Genomic DNA, 24473 nt, shown 5'->3' on the forward strand with positions numbered 1-24473 from the left:
TTCACTTCGCTGTTTCTGCACCCGGGACTCAATTGTGCTTGTGCATTTTAGCTGGGCACAATCACCTCACGTATTTGAATCCCATTATTGATGTGAAGGTTGTATTAATGGGTGATTTGTAAGAACTTTTATAAGTAACCTAATATCCCGTGGTAGTGACCGGATTCAAATCCGTCCAAACTTTTTATACCAAAAAAAAAAATTAAACGTGGACTCCCTCATACTTTCATGATTTAGCGAGTATTTTAAGAAGGAAAAATATTAGTGTTGCAGTGTTAGAGTCCATAACTTGGAGTTACGGACAAATCCCCGTGCTTCATTCATAGTGAATGGAAAAGGATACTTGTTAAGCAGGTTATCCGTTTCTTTTGCATTATCTCCCATTTACTTTAGACAAATCAGAACTAAGTATGATGAATAAGTGGCTGAAACTAAGATTAATTTACACCCAATTATAGGAGGTGAATAGCCAAAGGAAGAGATTGGAGAGGATGAGATGAAAAAATTACAAATTTGTGGTTGAAGTTTGTAGTAGAATTGGTCAAGAATGAGCAATTTGCAATTCAACATAGTACAGGGGCTATTTTCAAATAATAACTTCATTTGACAATAATTCAAAGCCTGTCAACTATGTCCTATCATTGGGTATGCTAAACACACGTAAACAGTAGGATGTTTCTTGTCGGAGCAGCACAAAAAATGAATGAGAAGCACTGTACAGCACTTGTGTCTTTCTATTTTCGATTTCAGTTTCGAATAGGTCACATTTTCCTTCTTTTTTCGACAAGGTTGGACTAATGCATGTTCCGCGAATAATTAATCCTGAATTTGCGTAATTTTTTAATGTTTTCAATACCTTTAAAATATTTGTACATGCAAGTATAATTATTCTAACAGTAAATCGTATTAAATTGGAATACTTAATCCATTACATCACTTGTAAGTGATTGGAGAAACAATCAGTAGGGAAAACACACCTTTTTTTCCTTTATTTTTTTTTTGTCTAATCTATTGAGAAGATGACATAATACACGAGGGAGGAATCTAAAGGTCAACTACTTGTTGTAACGTCCAAAAAAGCTTACTTTCACTTGGTTTAGTTCATGGATTTGGAACACATGTAGGCAATTGAACATGGTCAAAGATCACCATGCAAACAGGGATGGTAATTAACAAAGTTTAAGAACAAGTGATGAGCAAAATGGCCTTGTTCTGCACACAGACGTTATGGTGAGAAAAATTTGACAAAAAAATTACTTTTTTGAAAGTGACCAGCTACTGGGGGATTAAAGTGGACATAATCTTCAGAGACGAACTTGTTTAGAGCGTCATGAGTGCAATTGGAATATGCCTTGTTGAAGATGCTCTATAATGTCCTTCATTGTTACGGAGAATTCATTGTCCATCTGCAAAAATGTAATGGAGATAATTCATGAGGTTATTATATGCAGTATGCGACTGAAAGTAGAACTATACATACATACATACACATACATATTATTGCAGTAAAAGACATAAGGACGCTTAATTAAACTATCTGAAAACTTTGTGGCACCAAAAAAATTATTTTTCAAAGAAAGTTAGAGAAAAGGAGTTCAATTTCTCAAAAAAATTTACTTTTTCAATCTTGGGGGATTAATTGGCTATTCCCATTCCAAATGCCGGTAGCCCCTTTCCAAATAGGGAGAAAGTTAGGTTGTTAATTACTGTTACAAACAATGGAGGGAAAAGAATAAAGACAAAAATATATAGAAGTAGTAGCTCTTTGCTTATCATGTCAAATTGCTGTATTGCAGGATTGGAATTTTGGGATGAAAGATTTCATAATATTTTGAAGGATTAGCAAAGTACATGGTAAACCAAGGATATTTAGGAAAGAAGATACAGAAACATTAGTATCCATATTCCATACCATATATCTTAGTAGAAACCATTGGGGATTATTTCAGTCGAGAATTCGAGAAAGGATGTAGAAAGTACCTGAGCCTTAAGAGTAATGTCAAATGTACAACAACCAAATCTTAAGATTCTGGTATCCAGGATGGTAAGATGTAGTTTCTCAAGTTCACTTGACATACTTGATATGGATCCGTGGTATTTTTTCTCGCACAGGATTTTTACAAGCACGTTTTTGCCCTGGATTTTGACCTTGATCTCAGGGATTAGTTCTAGTGTGGCGCCTTTGAAGGAAGAAGTATTACCACTGCATGTAGAGATAATACATCTTTCTACCATGATTTCCGGTGCTGTGGAGTTGTTCTTTTTCTCTTCCTCCAGAGTCTTCAAACGTTCTTGGAGTTCTTTAATGTGCTTATTTGCATCTTCAAGGACAGAAGCCTTGTCCAGCTGAATTTCAACGAAATGAATTTGATGAATAAAATGATGTTGTTGCAGCTAATAAACTCACATTAATTATGTATGCTATTGCTAATAAACCTCTCATTCGATATTGTCAAAATGTATGCTGAAGTTTGATGATGCATATTAAATGAGGAATCCAATGGTCATCAGCAGCTCAAGCCGCAATTGGATCACATCACTAGACTAACTTTTCATAAATCAAATAAGGCCATATCCGCTTGCTTTCACGTTAAAATATGACTGCAGTTTCTTGTAGCACATGAATCTACGAATCTTCGAGAAAAGGTTAAATACAAGATGCATGTGCTGATAGGATCCCCCACCGGGCTGTTTACCGAAGGTTGAGGGCCAGGAATATGATGAGATAAAACATGAATAACGATAACAGCGTTGTTAACACTACAGGCAAAACAAGGCCTTGTGTTTGTTCCGCTTTACTTCACACAATTACATAGCCTTCTCAAGATGACAGTAATCAGTCTTGGCAATTGACAGCATAAGACCATGTTCATGGGGATCAGAAGTTTTACTGTCTCTGGGGGCAGCTAATAATCACTGGTTTGATCATCTGTGTATCAATTCTTGAATGAAAAAGAAAGGAGATGTAGAAAAATTTTATGCGCCAGATTTAAGCTAAAGAACGAATACCTTTTTGAGGCCTGGAACAAGTTTTGAAAGAGCTATGAAGAGGTCACTCAGCTTTTCTCTTCGCTTCCTTTCTGCCTGAACATGATATTGAGCTTGAATTGGCGTTCTCCTTATGGGGCTTCTGCTATTGTAAACAATTTCATCTTCTGAGAAATGGAAATGGTTCTCATCAGAAGAGTTATTCATCAAATGTGGGAAGTTTATAATTTCATGTAATACTCGATGATTTGTAACTTTTACCGTATAATTTCTCACCATCTGATGAGTATGGACTTGATTTTCCAAAAGAAATAAGTTGCGTATTAGAGAATGGAGATGAGCCCTTTAGATTTGATTCAACTGTAGGGTGTGTAGGGCTCAAATTGGTGTCGTTAAGCTGCTTGAATTTCTGTTTCATGCAAGTCTGAGGCATCTGAATCGGAATACTGTCTGAATTACAATATGATATTGCAGGGAAAACCTCAGAAAGAAAAGGTTTAATGTCAAAAAATCCATCATCAACTTGGTCATCCTGCTTTGAGTTGATTACAAATTGATTGTTGAAGCTGGCCATGTCCATGCCCTATGAATTATCAAATCACAGAAGAAACGAGTGATCAAGAGACAGAAAGTTAATACAAGAATGTACTTGTAACACCCCCAAAAAAAATACTCATAAATTTTCTGTTCCTTTTTATGACCGACATTTTCAAGAAACAAATGATGCAGCATACAATTTTTACAATCATAGGAATTGATAAATGAAAAGACGAGGAGCTGTGAAACAAAGAAACCATCGAGAAAAGGCCATGCTTAGGTAAGGGAATTGGGAGCTCACCAATAATGAAGATCAACTTATGTTTCTGCTTCTTAATTCAGCCAACTGCTTGAAAAAATAAAAACCCAATTCTATCCTTTCTCAACTCCTGGATTGGATCGAGAATAGTGCAAAAGCATGGATTATGGGTAGATGTAAGCGTCCAAGAAATCAGGTCTCCTAATTAAGGGTCGTCTCGCCTGTATCAAGACTGTCAATAAATGGCAAGCAGCTGGGTTAGCTTTCGGAAATTGAAGGTCAAAAGAAGAGCAAAAAATGCTTGCTTGGAACCTTACCTCCATAAAAGAATATGGACTTGAAGTTCTGCCCTTGTCAACTGGTCTAGGAAGGGGTTCGTATTCGACCTCTTTCTGTGGCAAGTGTGGACGTACGGACTACAATTGCAGGTCGTTTGAATAGCCTTTATCTTTCTCTTGAGAGCACTGTTAATATGGAGGCGCTCTTCTTTACACAGTACCCACACGTGAGCAATTAAATTGGGATTCTTTAGTGCAAAAGCACAGGAATTTCTATCCATTCACAGATACGTTGGAGCCACCGGCCATGATGAAAAGGAAAATAGCTATGATCTTTAGAACATATGACTGTAAATCTTTTCAATCTTTAAGAATGAAATCCTATTCAACAGAACGACTTTTCTTCTATCCTTTGTTTCGTTCATGAGAATGCCACCTTCCTTGTTTACACACTTTTTTAGTATACACTTTTTATGAATAGTTTATGAATAGTTTGCATGGTCAGTACTTCTCGGCTTCTTTTTATTTTGGGTTCAAATGAAAAGAATGTGGATTCTCTTAATATATGGTATGTATTTCAGTCAATATATAAAAAAGATTAATCTTATCAAATCTGTACCGATTATGATTAATTTTCAAACTTTCACAATCACTTAGAATGATTGACATTTCATACATTAACAGTTGTAATTAATATTTTTTTAAGTATAAACGAAAGATTTTCTCACTTGTACGTCTTCCCACCCATACTATCCAACTCGTCTCTCCCTACAATTGTAATTGACATTATTGGACAAGAGCTTAATGGAGTGTGCACTCAATAAATATATAATCAAACATCAAAAGAAGTTAAGTGTGATCGCGTCGTGGTGTACGGTTTCCTTTTTAAATCTGCATATAATATACAAAGGTACAAGCCCATTACTCCAACTAATTCAAAAGATTAATATCAACCAAAAAGAAAATATAAAGATGGTAATTCTTCAGATCAGGTTTGCAGAATAGAGAAGACTTGTTACAAATAAATGCAAGCTAGCCAGTATGAACCCTCTTGTCTATATTATCAAATTTCAAAGTTTAGTTGTTTGTTTATTAATTAGGTTAAGTTTCTGCTTGAAGCTAATGATGTTTACACAGATCTCAAGGATTTGATTGGCACTTTTTTAAATACTAGTTCAGCGGCCAAATGGGCATAATTTGTGTGTTCGATATGCTTAAATATATTTTGGTTGGCCTCTGAAAGTAGGTGATTGATTTTTGTTCCACCGTTTTGTTTAATTAGGCTTAGCTTCTGACTTGAAGCTAAGGATGATCATGCAGACCTCGAGGATCTGATTATGGAACCTTTTTAAGTAGTTTGGTAGCCAAATGGACATAATTTTGTGGTTAAATTTTGGCTGCAGATTTCGAACCATAGAAGGTTTGTTTACTCTCTTAAACTAATATAGCTTGTACTATCATAGAAGCATAAACCAAAAACGGAACTGATATATCCCCAGGAATCTTTAAACTAAACTTATTATAGGAAAGTTTGGCTGTGGCAAGTCTCAAGCAAAACTTGGAAATACTCCAATTAATTGGTGGCAAGTCTCAAGCATTGCAAATTAATAAAGGCTTAGACACTGTTTAATAACCTAATTTAGCCGTTAACTGTCCATCATGTCAAGTAATTGGATGTTTTCTGCTTAGCTGTATTTCGCTATCAAATATATTACCAATACCAAGATCTATATGCACTTCAAAATTTTGTACAAACCTAATTCTCATTACCTTAATTTTGAACATGATAAATGTACATGCAGTGCATCAATAAATGTATGATTTTTCTCGTCTTTTCTCGCCTAACTCACCTTATGAATGCGCATATTCACATATATTGCTCCTATATTGGACATGTTAATTTGACTACTTTACTTAATGTTGAAAACTAATTCATTCAAAATTTTTTGAATTAAACATATTTGATAATAGAAATGCCTTACAATTTAATATATTAAGCACGGTTTAATTTGTGTTCAAAATTTTTAAGTGAAACTATTTTGCTGAATTTTGTGATTTCACCACACATATTCATTAGTCTCTCTCTCTCTCTCTCATCCATACATATACTTTCCTTGCTCTCTGACAGTCAAACAAAGGCAGTTATTTTTTCAAGGATAAAATTGTGTGCGCTATTTCAATCACTACTTAAATTCACTTAGTTATCAAACATATAGAATTTTATCACTTTAGTGACTTAATACTTTACTGAATTTATAGATTTCAAATTTTGGTTTTATCAAAGGGATAGATACCTTTCAGATTAGTTTCATTTTTACTAAAAAAATTAACACTCAAATCTATTTTAGCTAGTGTCCCAGGATGATTAAAGAGCTAGAAATCATCCTACAGCTGAAAATGGAGAGGTCTCTAGTGCAATTCTCATATAGGGAACTTAACTTCCAGGGATGCCAGTGCAGTTATGTTATCATAACAAAAACTTGTATATAAACTGTGTACATAAATATGTAAAAACCAATTCTATGATTATATTAAGGTTTTCTTGATCACTTTTCTCAAAAGCTCCTCTGTCAAAGTTTAAGCCCCCATCATGATTCATATATGCTGATTGATGTTTTTTTTTCAAGTGTTTGCAGCTAAGATTTACATATTCTCTTCAAATTCATGGAATAGTCTTACTTCAACTACGAAGTCTAGTAGTCTAGGGCTCTTGTCAAAAATTTTGTATTGGTCATGCAACAGTAGATGACTTTCTTCATGTTCAACAACCTGGTTTTATATGGGACTACAGTTGAGTAAGCTAGGTTAGGTAATTTAGGGTTCCGAAATTCTCTCTTGTGGAATTGATCCTCATTATCATCGGGGGAAAACAAAAAAAAGCATTGTAGACAATACCAACATTTCTGGTTCTACTGTAGTTATGCATAAACAGTGGGAGAGGCACACTGTAATGGTCAACAGATGGTTTCTTCTTGCAAAACTAATTTTTCAACTACGCCTTCGACTACTCTAATGAATCCAGCTTAATTGTGGTATAGATCATGGTAGGAGCCAGAAACACAAGGATTGAATATGGAGATCTAAAGTCAAGAATGGTTCTACTTCTTTTCAATATACAAGATGATTTGAAGCATGCACATAAATTAAGAAGCCTAAATTACCTAACTTAGTTTACAACTTGATCAATTTGTCAACAGAGAAGATTCCCCGCAACAGGGATAACACTAAATTAATCCTAATCTGTTGAACTGTCTTGGTCCTGATTACTAAAACCATGTCCAACTGTGTTGGATAAACAATTATACTGCAATTGTGTGTTTACTAGACTTGGTTGGTTTTTTTTTCCTCAAATCTTGGTAACCTTGTTTCAACGCTTTTCCTAAATCTGTTCAATCTTCAGTTACTGGCCTCCATCTTGCAGAGGAAAATCTACCGAGTGGTGACCCTTTAGACAATCCAAAAAAGCACTGCTGTGCAGCTACCATGCCAACTGTACTAGCTCGTGCACTTAATTCTCTTGTGTAGCTGTAGCTTTTGACAAGAAGCAACATCATGAGGGCCTTAATTTCATCATCATTATGTAATCCTTGTTGAGGGATCTTAATTGCAAACATGCCTGCTATCAATAGTCAACATGATCAAATAATTTAAGTAGCCGAAAAAGGAAACCAACTTTGATGGGGTTTTGCAACTAATACGATCGCCTAATCACTATGTCATATTTTTTTGTTTATATAAAATTCAAGTGGTTTCATCTCCAGTCATCATCACACTACAGTCCTGGCATTAGCAGTAAGATTCGAATATATAATCTTTTTTTTTTAAAAAAATTAGTTTTTTAAAAAGATGTAGTTTGTTCATCCCAATTGAGCGAACATCCATTGATTACTACGTCAACTTATGCATTGATCTTGTATGTATGAATGATGTGGCCAAATGATAAGGTGTGTAGAGGATAACATTTTAGTCTACGACAATGATTAGCTTAGTGCTTAAGTTTTGTTACTCAACGTCAAAGCTGAAGCTGGAAAGTAATGTTATAGAATGGGGCACTGGCCGGTGAGAATCATGAATGGCTTTATACCATGTCGTCGTCTTCTTGTGCTTTCTAGAAGGGTTTGAGGGGAAAAAAATTTGCTGGTAGCTAGCTTCACCGGATTCATGACATGGGGTTCCAACCATTTATTTGCCATGCGGCTGTCAACATTTCAGACTTGGCTCCAGCATTGTATCGCAGGGTGTTTCTAGTTCTCAAGCTCGTCAAATTCTTCATAGATAAGTAAGTTATTCACAAATATATATATACTAAGATTTCTTCTAAAATATATGTTCAGATCCTGTATATCTTTCTTTGTCTCTCTCATGCCCTCGTTAAATGTGCATCTAATCTGTTTAAACTTTTTTTAAATGTTTTCTGAGTTAATAAATGTTGCAGCCATGTATAAAGCAGTGTTAGTCAATTCGGTTGCAGGACCTCATTAATTAGTGCAATAAAACATATAATATCTCCATTTTCTTTGTTTACACGTTAATATATTGGGTTTATCTCTCCATTTATCATTCATGCAAATATAGTACTACTACCTTCTCGAGAATCTAAAATGTTAAAAAACTACTACGTCAAACATATTACTATCTTAATTGGTTGAGAAATTTTTATTTTTTCCCATATCACATCGGTCATTACATATGAGCTTATAATTGATATGCCAAACATTGATTGACTGAATGAGATACAATACATAGACCATGAAGTGAATCAATATACATTAACTCCATGTGGTGTGAAGCTGTGAATCAATGGTATCCTTGGCTATCTACTCTAGAGCAGTTTCTCCTAACTCTCCTTTTACCTGTGTACATTTGACTATTTGAGCAAACTGCAACTCCATTAGGACTAACTCCACTTTGTAACTTAATCTCATTGTCTACCTTAAACTTTAATTAGCAAGTGTAAAGTTGAATTAGTCCATTACTTTATACAAATCGAAAAAGTCCACAGATGGCTGGTGCCACCTGTCTAGATAAAAAAAAAAAGCAATGAGCACTTTAGAATCTACAAGACTTATTAATGCAAGCGAATCTCTTCTCCCTCTGACTTAAACCTAATGGTTAAGAAGAGTCAAGGATTTGATTGTGGTGTATTTTCTCAAGGTTCAGTGCTCAAATTAATTCTGAGGCTAGACTATGCAATTGAACAATATCTGCCTCATAGAAACATGTTTTTCTAGTTCTAAAATGTAGGTTATTGGAAGAAGATTGGACTAAACCACAACAATATATGACCAGGCATCTCTGTGAAAAAAAAAATTAAAATAGGAAAGTAAATGTGATAGCAGCACATGACACATATAATCAACACGAGTTGAGCTTCTGCACAATGACTGGTAAGACCTCATTATATTTTAATCTTAAGCTTTTATTAATCAGCAGAGTAGCCTGGATTATCTTCCAAGTTTTTCTGAAAACAACCATCCAATGAAGCAAAGCCAAAGATCGTGACTTCAACAAAACTATGGTTACTGTCAATTAGAGGCAAAGTGAAAGGCATCAACCTAAAGAACATGTTTAAAGAATCCAGTTTATACCTGAGGTGTAGATAATTATACGGAGCTAAAGATATGTAGGCTGATTATGGAGATCCAGAGTCAAGGTTGTTTCTGCATCCTTTCAATGTTCAACTCGGTGTGAAGCATGCACGTCCACTAACAAGTACCTAATTAAGCTAATTACCAACTTGATCAAATTGTCAACAAGAAAAGAAAAACCAACCTTTCAAAAAGGTTTTTTGGCCTTACATATTGAATCAGATTCAACGGTGTTGGTGGATATGATTGAGGGCGGCCGTGTCAATGTTCCATGGAATGTTCAGAGGGTTTTGATGAATTGATTCAATTTAAGCAATACTTTTTCCAGATTTCCCATTGCCTTTGGGAGGCTAATAAACTTGCGGATAGGCTGGCTAATATTGGGGTATTTGAAGCTACTAACAAGGTTTATGATCATTTTTCAGCTTTGCCAAGGATGGTTCACGGGGATCTTTTTTTTTTTTTTATCATTCGTCGCTATTTTATCTATATCCTACTTTATCCTAATTTATCTAAAAATAAATTGATAATTTAGGATTTCCTTCTTTTGGACGAGGATAGCCTTAGGTATTTTCAAATCACTTATAAAAAGGAGTAGTACTCTTAATTTCGCGACTTTTTTCAAAAATTCATGTAATTATGGAGTTCAGGTTTATGTCTCCCTCCCTTTTCTTTTTTTCTAGCTTATTAATAAAATTCCAAAAGTGGCTCCCTCCCCTATGTACGGGGTTAGCCCTTAAAAAAAAGAAAAAAGAAAAGAAAACCCAAATTAAATTTTAAAAAAAAAAAAAGAATAATTTTCCATCTTGTTTGGCTGTTGAAATGTCAAGAGCCTAGCTGATTGATATGACTGTCTAATTGTCTGGGATAAATTACGGTCTGCAATATACCAAATGGTGACTTACAAAATATTGCAGGGCATGTTCTTGTTTTTCTAGTGTGACAACTGTTCTTTAGCATTTAATTTATTTTGTTGTGTATAGGTGAGAAAATGCCAGAGTCTCTCAAGTTCATATGGAACATTCCATGTTCGGGTATCCAATCTAACATGCCTCTTTGATGATCAACAACAAAAAACGAGGGTACAGTTTCTTACAACTGGAAATGGGGGTGCAATTTGACCTAAACTTAATGCACTAGAAAGATAAAAGAAAGGCAAGAAAGAAAGTTGTCAATTTAGGCACCCAAAAAGTCAAATTTCAACATATTATTAGGAGACAGCATTTTTAATAATGTCTCCAGATTGGGTTTTTGTTCCTCAACCCTAAAGCAGTAAAGCTGGAATACAATACTTTTGAGTTGCGTCTAAAAGTAACTACTTTATTAACTTCAAAGTGTACAAATTATGCCTTTCTTGAAGTGTTGAGAAGCATCATCAGTCCTGAGCGATTTCAGCTCACATGATCCACGAAATTGGCTTTGAATTGTTCATGTGCAATGACGCCTTCTAGAGTCCAAAATTGGTTCAATCATTAAGTGTAATCCAATTTTGGACGTTGAATAATTGACAACCCTCATCGAATTGTGTTTGTGGATAAGCAATGAATTAACTCCTCGAATTCCCCAATCCTTATCACTAACATTGATTAAGATTCTTGAAATCTCTCAGTCTGTCTCACCCACCCTTCAAATTTCTATTATTCTGTATCATGGCCCTCACCTTTGGACAATGCTTTTCAGAGAAAGACCATTTCTTTATCAAGCATGTACATCCCTAGAAACGAGGATTAAAGAAATAATCTGTGTATAGCTTGTGGTATAATACTGTATAAGTAAATTTGTAGTGTCTTTCATCTAAAAAGTATATATGTCACCACATTTCTTATATCACAATATCTAAAATACAAGACCATGAAGCATACTTTGTGTGTGTGTGTTTATATATATATATATATATATATATATATATGCGCTATTAACTGTTGGATGGTACAAAAGAAGAAGGAGTGTAACCGTATAAATGAGAGATCCCAAGTTCGAGACCTTTTACTTGCATTTAAAAGAAAGTTACAAAAAAAAAAAAAGGATTATGGATACCCCAATTGTGGCTGATTTATTTACATGTTAAAAACTTGTGGTTCTTTAAGTGAATGCGATCAGGTCACTTTCGTTATTCAAATCTCAGATTGTCAAAGGTATAGTCGAAATCGTAGGAGGTTGGTTTCAGCTAGCTCTTCCAGTCATGAGGAATTGTGCTATTTCAAGAATTCATTTCCAAGTAACTCTAATGATGCTTTTAGCTACTAATTAGCAGTAATAGTACAATAAGAACAATGCTCAACGCCAATGAAACTATGATCAGTTTATTCCACACAAACGACAATGGCAAATATAATGAATCACAGAAACAAAACGAACATCAGTTTATGATATTCAAAATAATGTAAGATAAAGAGGAGCAAACAGGCTGATGGTCAAAAAACAATAGTAACAAAATTTGATTTTTTAAGCTTCCAAGAAATCATTTTCCTCGGTAAGAAACTACTGAAAGAAGCCATTCAAGTTCCCACTTATAGCTTCTAATGCTAGTTAGAACCATAATATGTGTAAAACTGTTTTTTGATGTTTGGGTCATGATTTTGGTCATCAAAAAAAAATAGAACATGCAAGATGCTAGCAAACGAGGCTTAATGGAAATTCCAGCCGTGGGCATAAGTACCTAGTTGGAAGTGTTGTTTTCAAATCTCAATGTCAATTAAGAGTCTCGATCAGGCTCATTAGTCCCTCCAGAAAACAAGATCCCATTGACAAATTATCCTGAACTCTCAAGTTGCATCAATGGTTTCATCTTTCAAAGACTAATCATTACATACAACTTGCAGCTAATCAATAATTTCAAAAGATGCAAGCTGAGGTCTGATTCACAGACCAATTAACAGATTCGGAGCATACAAAGCAAACCTTCACGGAGAAAAAGAAAGTAAAAGTAAATGCAAAAATATTTTACAAAATGATGAACAGATCATCATTTATCCCAAACACAAGAAGGGACACTTGATATCCCATTAGAGCCCGATCAGATATTAGCTGCAAGTGTGGATAGGTATTCCGTATTCATACAAATTCCAGTAAGACTTAACAGACCAAAACGGTTTCAGGAAAAGCCTAGACACTAGTTGCCTGCTTGAAACAACTGTTCAACCTCTGCTATCACTTTTTCTGCTTCCTCAACTTCTGCACCATGTTTTTGGTTTGACTCTTCCAACTCAAGCTGAAACAAGATTGTGTGACTAGCAGTCAGCAACCAGAACTCTTATACTCCAAACGGTTGAATTATCAAATTGATTCCAACGAAACACTAAAGCAATCAACAGAAGCAGAACCAGGAATCTAGTACAAACCAGAACCAGACAAGTGATCTCCCTCTAGCATTAGAAACAACTAGCTATGTCTGAGTGAATCAAGTAAAATTCAACAAAAGATTCCATCAAATTATGTAATCTCCAGTCTTGAAAAACGTAAATGATATCAGGAAAAGGTAAAATGACCAACTAAGATGTAGCGCAAAAGCTCAAGTTGAAATGCACTGAACATGCAATCAAGTCCTAGTTTCCTGCAACAACTAGTCAGAACGTTTCATCATTCTTTTGGCAGGATGGGATATTCCATCCTATGCAATACGGCATCAAAAATACGTATCATACAAAATCCAAAGTTAACTCTTTTCAAGCTACAAACAGTGAACATCCATCAAAAGCAGGACGGAAAGATAAATTTCACTCCAATATAGCACCTCAATCAAGAAATCATGTTACACGAAGCATACATCCCCAAAATAAATTAGTATCTTACTCTACTCGAATCCCACCAAAAACATAGGAGCAAGTGAATTTTACAGAAAATTTACGGTTTCATTTTCCCAATTGCAGAAGTTATATTCATTTAGGCACTTCAGCTTATTATTACAGCTAATTCAAATAAATTGCTGATACACTAAGCATCAACATATAACTTACCAGAATATTTTTCAGGTCAGCCAAGGCAGCTTCCAGACGCTTGTGGCAATCAGGAATCATCATCCTAGATTCAGCAAGCACATTTTCCTGCATAATTCATCAATTGCAAGAACGTTATAATAGGATACTCTACTACAAAAGAAAGAAATATTAGAGAAAAAATTCAAACAGCAAGTTTCGCAGCTTCTATCTGTTAACTGTCAAGTAAAAACTGTCTCACTGATCAAAAGCAAGCTTCAAGCAGTCAGGCGATCCTTAAGAGTCAAGTCACCAGAACAATTTAAAGACCCACTCTGCATAACAGATATATCCAACTAAAAAAGCTTACAACTATGCCATGCATCAAACGATGTACACACCCATCCTCAATGCAAAGAACAAATTAAGGGTATAAAGTTAGAGTTTGAACTAATATACTCAATAAACACTCGCATACACAATGGTTTTTTCCTCAATTGCAATACAAGTCGTGCTTCCAATTGCTAACTTGACTTTGTGAGGAAAGACTGAAACAATATTTGTCCCTCAGTTTCCTTCTTAATAGTCATAACTAGCTTTAACATTTGCAACTTGGAACAAACCATCATAGCATTACAGAAAGGAGGGAAGTGGACACTTTCATGACTAGAGTCTTTAAATAATGGGTAGGATCTTGAATAGCTTATAGGAAAGCCTTGATTGGTATTATCAGGCTAAAATAACCAAAAATTGGGTAAGTTCCCAAACCAGACAGCTTTAGTAGTTTTACTATTAAAAAAAGTCTAGATCACCACTTATTGTTGAGGTTCACCTGCAACAGATCAGAATTGTCAATTTTCCTGATCATTTGGTCCAACCAAAAGGCTAAAGATTTATAGTCAAAGGCAGTGATCCAGAAAGTAAACTAACTGCATAGGAACAAGTAAGAAGGAAAAACTAAACAGCATTCGCATGCATCCCCTCCAGACTCCAGATACAAAAGAACGTGCAGGACAGTGTAAAATAGTTCCTCAATGACTACTTTAAGGACCAAACTTGAAATCATTTATCTAATATTTTATTCAAGAGGATTGCAGTAAATGATGCAACAACAAAAGTCTCAAAAGAAGGAGTGGTTTCTAAACCTAATTTGATGTTTCCCACTGCCTTCCATAAAAGGAAGACATGATTTTGGCCCGTATTAGGTAGACAAAAATTCCCAAACATGGTAACTCTCAAAACTATTATGTCATTAGCTTATTCAAGTGATTTTGGATAGATTGACCATCTGGCAACTTATTATCTTTCATCACTCTTCAGGGAATTTCTCTTTTGTTGTAAGGATCTCCAATTTTGTTCTGTTTTACTTTCCCTATGGGAGATCAAGCTTGCTATGAGTAACACTTGACGCCAACATATGCCATGTCGTCACTTATCTTCCTTTTTCTTTCCTCAACTTTGTGATAAACAATAAAGATTATTTGTTTTTGACATAATGACTAATAAAGGCACTCTGTGCTAAGTCTGATACCTACACGTGCTGTAAGAAACCACTATATGATTAGAACTAATGCAGGACCTGCTGTTTGATATCGTACGGATCAGCTCCTTTGTCCTTCATGTCTGCAACCTTGGCAGCCTCTCTCTCGACCTCTTTCTCATAGGAATGGAGCTCTTTGACTATGCGCTTGCATGTTGAAGTCTTTATTTTCAGATTTTTCATTGTCGACGCCATTCTGCACAATTTTGTCAAATTAAAATTCCCTGCAAAACCAATATAAAAAAGTATGTGAAGTGTGTGCATGTCTAGAGAAAGAGAGACAAATAGACAAAAGAATTTCAATTTATTAATTACAGAAAAACATAAACATACATGGATAAGTGGAAAATAGAGTAATAGATCTCGAAAAATGTTTTTCTTTCTTTTCAATACCGTTTCTCGTATCAGTACAGCCTAATGCAGTCTAACAAATGATCTATCTCTTGTTTATATCACTTCCTTTCTTTGCAATATTTTGTAAGCGAACAACTTGACAATTTCATTGTTTATCTGTTATGGTCAACCAAATTCAGATTTGACGGAGTATTTCTAATTGAAGCGACCAAAATTTGAGAAAACTTTCTATTGCTTGCAATTTCTTTTGAGAGAGATAATAGAGAGTTATTACACAAAACTAAAGCACATTGAGATTGATCAAAATTTCCTCTTGCAGGCTCAAGAAAGAAAAAATCCTAACACTTGGAATGTAGGTAATATCGCTACCAGCTTTAAATCAGTTAGATCACATTCTTGCACTTCCCAGAAGCTCAGGCTTTCTGCTTACAACTTTCTCGAAAATATCGGACATTGCCGATACCTAACCAGTTAATTCAGAGGGCAAATCTTTTTAGCCAATTCAAAACAATGTGTTGCAATATCTTACTCTAAGAGCATTCAAAACTGAAAGCAACGAAAAGAAGTTGAATTCTTAGGAACATACAACCCCATGTTTCTATTTCGTAATCTGAGAAACTTGCAGGTTTTCCATTTTCTCATTCATCTCTGAGTGAGTTGGAACCCTTTACTTTATTCAACAACATAAACCCAATTCAAACACACAAGCCCTTCCCAAAAATCAACACAAATCATGCTGAAAATCCAACCTTTACATTAGGCAAACAAATGAGCACACGAAGTATACAAATTATAAGTGCATTAGCAGCAAAGATGTGCAACGATTTTCTTTCCCCTTCTTTCCTGCGGAAATGAAAATCGGAATAAAGCATAGAACAGGCAAAAAAGATAAGACTAATTGATTAACTAATGGGCATTCATGAATCACTTACGGATTTTGTTGGGTTTTTGAGAAGAAAGATGCGGGCAGAGGAGTGAAGCCAAGAGAACACCAAAGACGAACTCGAAAAATGATGCTCTTTTATTTTCTTTTTCCCCTTTTTCTCTCCAATCTTCAGGGAGTCATGCGATGTCGTTTGGCTTCGACTCCTCCACAGCCTTGTCCTTTTCTCATTTCCTTCTTTTGTTTTAGACTTTTAGTACATAGTAGTACAAATCATCATCAAACTATTTTAAACCCTCTTTTTTATTTATAACCTGAACATATTCGGACTCGAATCCTTAGGACCGAGCCAACACATCAAACAGGAGGAGTGCGCCACGGCTCCAGGCAGCGACTCCGGACGAGTCACGAGTTCAAGTTCAGGATAAGATTCGAATCCAAAATCACAAGAATCCTTAAGAGCCCATTTATCGTTAAACCACCCCCATAGGGCTAAATTCTCCTATTTTGATTAATAGTAAACATATTTTTGTGTCAAAATAATTATTCAATTGAGAAAATCGTGTATTTTGTCATTCAACTAGTAAAATACTTTATTTTTTTTGTCACTCACGTAGTAAAATCATATATACAATTTTCTCTCCAAAACTATTATTATTATTATTATTATTATTATTTTGTCAATTACATTTATATTAGTTGAATAATCAATCTTTTTTGAAGTAAATAGCAAAAATAGTTGCCAAACTGTATAGAATTACCTATTTTGACCGCTAGACTTTTTGTTTTGCTAATGTAATTTAACTTATTAAAAAGACATATATTTTGTCATTCAATTAATAAAAACTATTATTTTTAAGCCACTCGACAAATGAAAACATATATGTTTTTTTGTCACAAAATATATGTTCTAACCAGTTGAATGACCATTTTGGCTAAAAAAAAAGAAAACGATTTGATAATCAAAACAATGAATTGTTAAATAGTTGAGTGATAATTCGTGACATTTCCTCAAAAATTCAACAATCAAAATGGATTACTTTAATTAATTTAGTAATCATTTATGCTATTTTGCCCTTCTTTTCTTTCTTCTGCTTTTCTTCCTCTTCCCAAGAATACATTTTACCCCCCCCCCCCCTTCTTCTTTCCTCATTAATATTTTCCCCCCTTCAACTTTCGAAATCAATACACCCGTACAGTTTAAGGACTCCAATCCAAAACCGACTCATCAGATTTTTAAACTGTGACTGAATTGGGAGCAACTCAGCTGTCGTTTAGCTTCCACCACAATGCAGACGACGAAGAGCTCCGATTTGCCTCCTCAACCAACCCGGGAAGAATCCGGACCCGGAGCAACAGACTCTGCATCTGCATTCAAGAGCGGGCAGAGAGTTCACTCCACCGGCGACACCAGGCGAATCGGAACGGTCAAGTACGTGGGACCCGTGGAAGGCTATTCGGGGACATGGGTCGGAGTCGACTGGGACGACGACGGCCAAGGCAAGCACGACGGTTCGCACAATGGCGTCCAGTATTTCCAAGCCAGAGGGCTCAAGACAGCGTCTTTCGTCCGCCCGCATAACTTGAGCTCGGGGATCACGCTTTTGGAGGCCCTTCAAGTTCGCTATCGTGGCACTTCCACTAAAGAAGAAGAAGGTAATAGGCATATCCGAAAGTTGAATCGGGTGTTGTACTGTGTGCTTTAAAGGTTGTACGCTATGTTTTTTTTTTGTTGGTGAAACGTGACAGGATTTTGGTGGTTTTTGAAAACGTGAAATGGGGTGTGGAGTTCTTGTTGTTGCTTAGAGATGGTGCTGTATTCTCTGCTTCAATGGCTGTATCTTTAGTCCTTGCCTAAAGCATTTTCAGTTCTTTGTTTTGTTTTGGTGAAAATGGCGGTTCAAGGGATAATGACTGTTTCATGTTTCCTTGAAATGTGAAATGCAATGTAGAGTTTTTAATATTTATGCTGCTACTGTGATTATACCTCTATTGTTTTTGTCACTATTTTCCTATGTATATTCATGTTAGTGTTGTATTCTTTCGTTTTGTCAGTTTTCTTTTCATCCGTTTTCATGTTTGTAAAGATGACAACTGCAATATATAGGTTTTAAGTGTAATTCTGTGGTATATTCCAGATGAGATGTATGTGCTTTCTTCAACGAATAAACGGGTATCAATTGAGCTTCTTGGCAAAGAAAAAATTCAAAACAAGCTGAGTAGATTTGAAGAGTTGACGGGCGTGTCACTCTCTTTTCTGGGGGTTAGCTCTCCTGGACCTTCAGGCCAAATCAGTAATACTCTACCAAGTGAGTTTGGCCTCTATGGTCAGTCATTTTGTATATTCTACATTCCACTTCTCTTAACAGTGTTCCACATTTGTATGTTTCACAATTTTCAATTTCAGTAGTCAAAGCCTTTCAAGTATTTCGATGTTTCTCTGCCATCCTTTTACTTGTTCTATTTCCTCTCTGATTTTATGACCCAATATCTGTTTCTTTTGCAAAACATTTCCCCCCTCCCGGCCAGCTTTTATTTTGTGAGACCTATGACTATTGAAGATCTTACATTGGATTCATTGCAGATTTGAAGCAGCTGGATTTGACTGGGAATCTGCTTTCTGATTGGAAAGTATGTCCATTTGCTGGTAAAGATATACATCCAAAAAATTGGGGGATAAAAATGATGACCTGTTAGAGCTTTTGTCATAGTGATAATTGATTACTGCTACCTTTCATATTGATTGCATGCTTTACCCAATAATCCTGATATTAATGGTCTCTGCACTCTTTTGCATATGTCCATTATAATCCGTTTAACACTTTTATTCTGTATATTGTTATGCAGAATTGTTGCACACATATCTACTCAAACTAATCTGTAATAGAGAAATGCCTATGGCCAAATAATGACTCTTAATAATTATGAGTTTTGTGTTCTAAGGAAACTTTAGCTTTGATCAGATCCTATCAGTAGTATACAACCATACATCAGCTCATCCTTTGCACTTCCTGAGATTCTTGAACCCTTTCATATGCAATCATTGTAAATAATGTGCTTGTTATCCTTAAAGAGGGAAATCTTCTTGAAGCTTAGTAACTGCAGTCTAAGGAAAATCTTCATGCAGGATGTTGGCATCATATGTAAAGAGTTACCTGCACTTGAAGTTCTCAATCTATCCCACAGTTCAATGTTACATGATACAGTTGAGATACCCAAGCTACACAATATAAGGATTCTAGTTTTGAACCATATCGGCATAAACTGGAAGCAGGTGTGGGCTCCTCTTGATAGTTCAAGTTTCTTTTGTTGTTGATGCTTTTCCTTTCTTTAAACGTGTGATGATACCTGTTCTAATATATGATCTCATTGGGCAGGTTGAAATGCTTAAAGATTCAGTTCCATGCATAGAGGAGCTTCATCTGATAGGGAACAATATAAAAGAAATTACGGTCAGTGTTTTCCCATTGCCATGATATTTTGCCTTTGATTTGTCACTCAAAGTTCCTGAAAATCTGGTGTGACAAAAAAAAAAAGGACCATTGCACTAACATTTGCATTGTGAACCAGCAAAAAAGTGTATGAGATGAGCTAACCTGGTGATCTATGTAATTCAATGAGTCAGCTGCATTAGGCAGAGTTTAGACACTGAATAAAAATATAAATAACAGTTAATTACCATGATAATCACTCAGCCCAATTTCTTAGAGAGTTGGCTCTTATCCTTGTATATGATCTAGAAATGGAAGACCAGCAACAACCAATTTTCTCGACATTAGTAGTCAAACTTGTTATCTCAAAAGAGGTCTCCATGCCAGATTGCATTCAATTTACTAAATTTCATGTATAACCACTATTATGGATTATTTATGTTTTGTCTTTTGTCCAGCTATCATCTTCCATGAGAGTAGAAGGATTTGATTATCTGCATCTTCTTAACTTGGAAGAAAATTGTTTAGCTGATTGGAACGAAATTATGAAGCTCTCAAAAATAAAAAGGTATTAGATAAAAGTGTCTTCTTATTGTTACTGAATCTAAGTACTATCATCAGATGTTACTCTTGTGGCTCCTGATTTCAGTTTGGAGCAGCTTCTGTTAAACAAAAATAGTTTGAATGAAATATGGTACCCCGAACATAGTACATCAGATGGAGCTGGTAATGAATCAGTTGGGAGAAATTTTAAGCCTTTTCAAAGTTTGCACTGCCTTCTGCTAGGTAATTGTGTAACTGCACTCAACCCTTTCTAGACAACTATATGTCAACTTTTTCCTTCCTCTGAAATTTTGTTTGGTTGCTTGCTCTTACTATCTCGCATCTTCCAGGAGGTAACAACATCAAAGATCTGGCTTCTGTTGATTCATTGAACTCTTTCCCAAGCTTGATTGTAAGGGTTCTCTTATTTGATTTGGCCTTAAAACCAAAACCAACAGCTGAAGTTGGGAAATGTTTGTGTTAGTAATTGCTGTACTTTAACTGATTGAAGATTGTTGCATCGGACATTTTTGATAAAGCTGTAAAGATGAATTAAGTTTCACAAATCAAAATGAAAGCCACTTTGAATTTGCTGAGTGAGTTTTTGTGTCAACTAAGATATGCACAAGAAGGTTGCTTTGCTTTCATCAGTTGAAGGGCTGAACTAAGTAAGATTATGAGTTAAATGGGGAAAAGAAATGGCTTTGGTTGGTTGAGTTTGTTGTCAAATTTCATGCCACTTGTTAGTTAAGTGTCTCAAACAACAGTTTCTTGTCAAAATGCAACAATATGTTTGTTTGGATTGAGATGATTTCAAATAAAATAATTTGCTTCACAAATTCCAATCACCTTTTTATCTCACATACATCACATCACAAAAAGTGTTACAGTAATTATCTTAAATAAACCATCCAAATAAACTCATATCCAACAAACCCAATAATTCTTGTCAAAATGCAACTTTTATTGTACCAATTTGGTCAATTTTGCAATATCTATTTGACTTTCTTTAAGTTTCTTTTTTTTTTTAAGCAAGTTGTATGTCAACTGGTTGTTCTCCATTTTCATCCAGGATATAAGACTTTCTGAGAACCCAGTATCAGATACTGGGAAAGACGGTGTCCCAAGATTTGTTTTGATTGCCCGTTTGGCAAATGTTAAAATTTTAAATGGAAGCGAGGTAAATTCTAGAAATGGTTCTGTTTCGAATATGTTGATGTCTACAAGTATCAAATTCTGAATCTCTTTCTTCCTTTATCCAGGTTAGTCCACGTGAACGGAAGGATTCTGAGATTCGGTATATCTTTGCTATTATAAGTTCTGTATAACAATGTCTGTAACCTGAAATAATTATGCGTCCATGTCTTTTAGGCATCTGAAGTTGCAACTTTGATATGTGTTGGCCTTAGTGGTTTGTCATGGGATCTGTGCACATCTGAGTTTTCACATTCTGTTGCTTATTTAATTGCAACTAGGCTACTGAGAAGGGAAGTTTTCTAGTCTTCAAATTTCACTCCGACTATCACTTTGCTGATTGTCAATAAATTAGTGCTAAGGTTCACCCATTGACTGCTCATCCTGGAGGAACAACCTCCATACATCCTTCCTTTTAGCTGAGACTAGTATCATGTGTTTCCTAGGGGTGATCGACATTTAGAAATCAATAAAGAATCTTGCATCTGTTTCTGAAAAGACATCTTACTATTCTTTTGGTTGAGCCTTGTCAGCCCTATGTCACAGAAAAAAGCTGCTTATTGGTAGTTATTGGTGAAAGCTTGATGCACCTGTCCTGTGAACATTACTTCACAGCATTTCATCAATCACATGGAAAAGAAAATAACTAAAAGGAATGCTTTTGTATGGAGACTTGTTCATCTGTGGACATGTTGCTAGTTTCTGGAAGTTGACATTCATATGAAATTCAGCCTTTCAAGAAGACTGAACGAGTGCTAAGTGATTAGGCAACAGGCCTGGTGGCTTATTGTTAGAAACATTTCTATTAAGCAGACCCCTTAACAGAATGGTTCTTGAAGAGGTAGATAATATATTGGTTTTAATCATTGAAAAAGGTTCAGGTGATTGCTATTGTAACATTGTGCAACAACCCATTTGACAAAGAGGTACGAAATGCAGAAATTTTCAATTTGATAATATAAACAGAAATTCTTGTGACCTCAACTCTGATCCCTTTTCTTTTAAAAAAAAAATCATTTAGTAGATATCGCTGTACAAATTTAGTTTGTCAGATTGCTCTATGTTGATTAGTCTTGGAAACTGAGATTGATAAGCATATTCTTTTTGCTCAAAATACTTTTGCAGGTATGTTCGCTTAGTTATGACCAAGTACAATGACAATGTGGAAGAACTCATGCGTCTCCATCCCAGGTTTGCCTTGTTATTCTTGCAGTCCTTTCCAAGATTTTTTTGAATGCATAAAATGATAAACATGTCTACTTGATGTTTTCTTTCTGTCTTTGAAAAATGTAAAGAACAAAACAGGTGTGTAGTGAAATGGATTTGTAATCTTCCCTCTAGTGAAACACTTAAATTTCTATGTAAGGCTTGTTATTGATTGTTAAAATGACACGTACATTTTTATGAAAGACACATAGACGGCTAGATTTCTTCAGTTTAGTAATCCTTCTGTACTTCATGTTTCCTTTTCTAGTATTTCATTTATGTTAGGTGGTACTCGAAAATTAGCAGTTTGACAATGGCTACAGGTTTGATAATGGCTACAGCCCTGATTTGTAAGGGATTGATAATGGCTACAGGTTTGCTGAGCTTAAAAGATTTCATGGAATTGAGGATGTAAAGGCACCAATTGGAGTATTCGGGCCCCAGAAAATGTCTTCAGGACTTATTTGTACGGTTCTTTTAACTTTTGAGGTTTCCTCTAGCAACGCAAGACATGTATGTCCTCCCTACTTACGCCTGCTTTGTGCAGCCGTCACCCTGAAATGTGTGGGATCTTCAATTGGTGAAAAGCAGCCCCTGACAAAAAAGCTGCCTTCTACAACAACGGTGATGTTTATATGCTACTGTGATCATGTCCTTTCTGAGATTCTTTTTCCAAGTTACCCATATTAAATATTGTTGCTTATCTAGGTTGGCAAATTGAAGAACCTCTGTGAGAGTTTCTTCAAATTAAAATCTGTAAAGCCAAAGCTGTTTCTTCAAGAAGAGGTTAGTACAATGGTCCAAAAGTTATCATTTTGATTATTTGTCCTATTAGTACTCGGATAAGGCTAATGATGTTTTCTCCCTTTCTTTTCACCTTTGCTTATCCAATTTTACTCTTGGTTGTAAAAGTTGTGCTCTATTGAGGCTTGTCTTGAGAACCATGCCTGACCTGTTTTGACATTCCCTGCTGGTTCTTTTCAGACAGTTTTTTTTTTTAATCTATCTGGCACAAAGTATATTTTAGGGAATTTTGGGATTACTTCCTTGCCCATATGAAATATACCTTGAAATACAATGACATGCAATAGTCATCCAAATGTTGAGTAACCATTATGACTGGGAATTCAGGCCAGGGCAACAGCTCTTTTGCAATGAAGTTCACGAGTCGCTAATGCTCAAATAAGACTACAGAAGCAATCTCCATATATTGCTGAGTGGTTTTTTTCTTGAGTCAATGAAGATGTAAATTCCAGGCTCTGCTTTTAGATTCTTTGTGCTTGCTAATGACATCTTTATGAAACACGCAGGGCACCCCTTTACCCACATTACTTGATGACGACATGGCATCTTTGATGGAAATTGGGGTTGGGAACGACTCGACCATTCTTGTTGATGAGGTCAACTGATACAGTCCTTGCAATTTGGAAGGGGATTCAGAAACTTAAATAGCAGTTCAAGTGTTACAAATATGTGCACGTCATGTTATCCTGCGGTGTCTATACGTTTGTTTCTAATGCCTGGGTCATGCTGCAATTTACACAATGACTATGATTTTCAAAGGGGACATCGCTATTGATATAACCAAGAGGGAAAAAAAGGCACAAGGTGTTTTCTGCTTTATGCTGCATTTTGTTACGTGATACAGCCAGTCTAGTTTTTTTTTTTTTTTTGTCAAAAAAAAAAAAAACAACAATTTTGGGTAAGTGTATACAACAATTTTGGGAGTTGATGGTTGTCTCAGTGTATTGTTTTCTG

The 24473-nt window shown here is 35.5% G+C and overlaps 3 protein-coding genes across 6 annotated transcripts; 1 reads left to right on the forward strand and 2 right to left on the reverse strand.

Moving 5' to 3' along the window:
• Positions 1–1328: 1328 nt before the first annotated feature.
• On the reverse strand, positions 1329–3568 carry LOC113750411 (transcription factor bHLH18-like). The gene is made up of 4 exons (XM_027294385.1): positions 3265–3568; positions 3010–3155; positions 1981–2346; positions 1329–1406 (listed from the first exon to the last, which is right to left on the reverse strand). Exons 1-4 carry the CDS (start codon positions 3566–3568, stop codon positions 1329–1331), a joined length of 894 nt encoding a protein of 297 aa, XP_027150186.1.
• Positions 3569–12394: 8826 nt separating this feature from the next.
• LOC113749102 (tubulin-folding cofactor A) lies at positions 12395–16519 on the reverse strand. Of its 4 annotated transcripts, none has more exons than XM_027292760.1 (5): positions 16391–16495; positions 16208–16301; positions 15144–15300; positions 13607–13693; positions 12395–12861 (listed from the first exon to the last, which is right to left on the reverse strand). In XM_027292760.1, exons 3-5 carry the CDS (start codon positions 15297–15299, stop codon positions 12763–12765), a joined length of 342 nt encoding a protein of 113 aa, XP_027148561.1. In that variant the 5' UTR covers position 15300; positions 16208–16301; positions 16391–16495; the 3' UTR covers positions 12395–12762. The 4 variants fall into 4 exon arrangements, with proteins under 4 accessions (XP_027148561.1, XP_027148560.1, XP_027148558.1 ...); XM_027292759.1 differs by having other exon boundaries at positions 15144–15328; XM_027292757.1 differs by lacking the exon at positions 16208–16301 and having other exon boundaries at positions 15144–15328; positions 16391–16519.
• Positions 16520–17604: 1085 nt separating this feature from the next.
• Positions 17605–24368, forward strand: LOC113748716 (tubulin-folding cofactor E). Its single transcript, XM_027292257.1, has 15 exons — positions 17605–17997; positions 18480–18650; positions 18926–18972; positions 19469–19615; positions 19719–19793; positions 20231–20340; positions 20422–20558; positions 20666–20727; positions 21388–21495; positions 21578–21612; positions 22635–22700; positions 23090–23181; positions 23263–23339; positions 23424–23501; positions 24026–24368. The coding sequence occupies exons 1-15, from the start codon at positions 17631–17633 to the stop codon at positions 24122–24124; spliced, it is 1671 nt and encodes a 556-aa protein (XP_027148058.1). The 5' UTR covers positions 17605–17630; the 3' UTR covers positions 24125–24368.
• The last annotated feature ends 105 nt before the right edge of the window (positions 24369–24473 follow it).

Source organism: Coffea eugenioides, chromosome 10 (genome assembly GCF_003713205.1).
Source record: "Coffea eugenioides isolate CCC68of chromosome 10, Ceug_1.0, whole genome shotgun sequence".
NCBI lineage: Eukaryota > Viridiplantae > Streptophyta > Magnoliopsida > Gentianales > Rubiaceae > Coffea > Coffea eugenioides.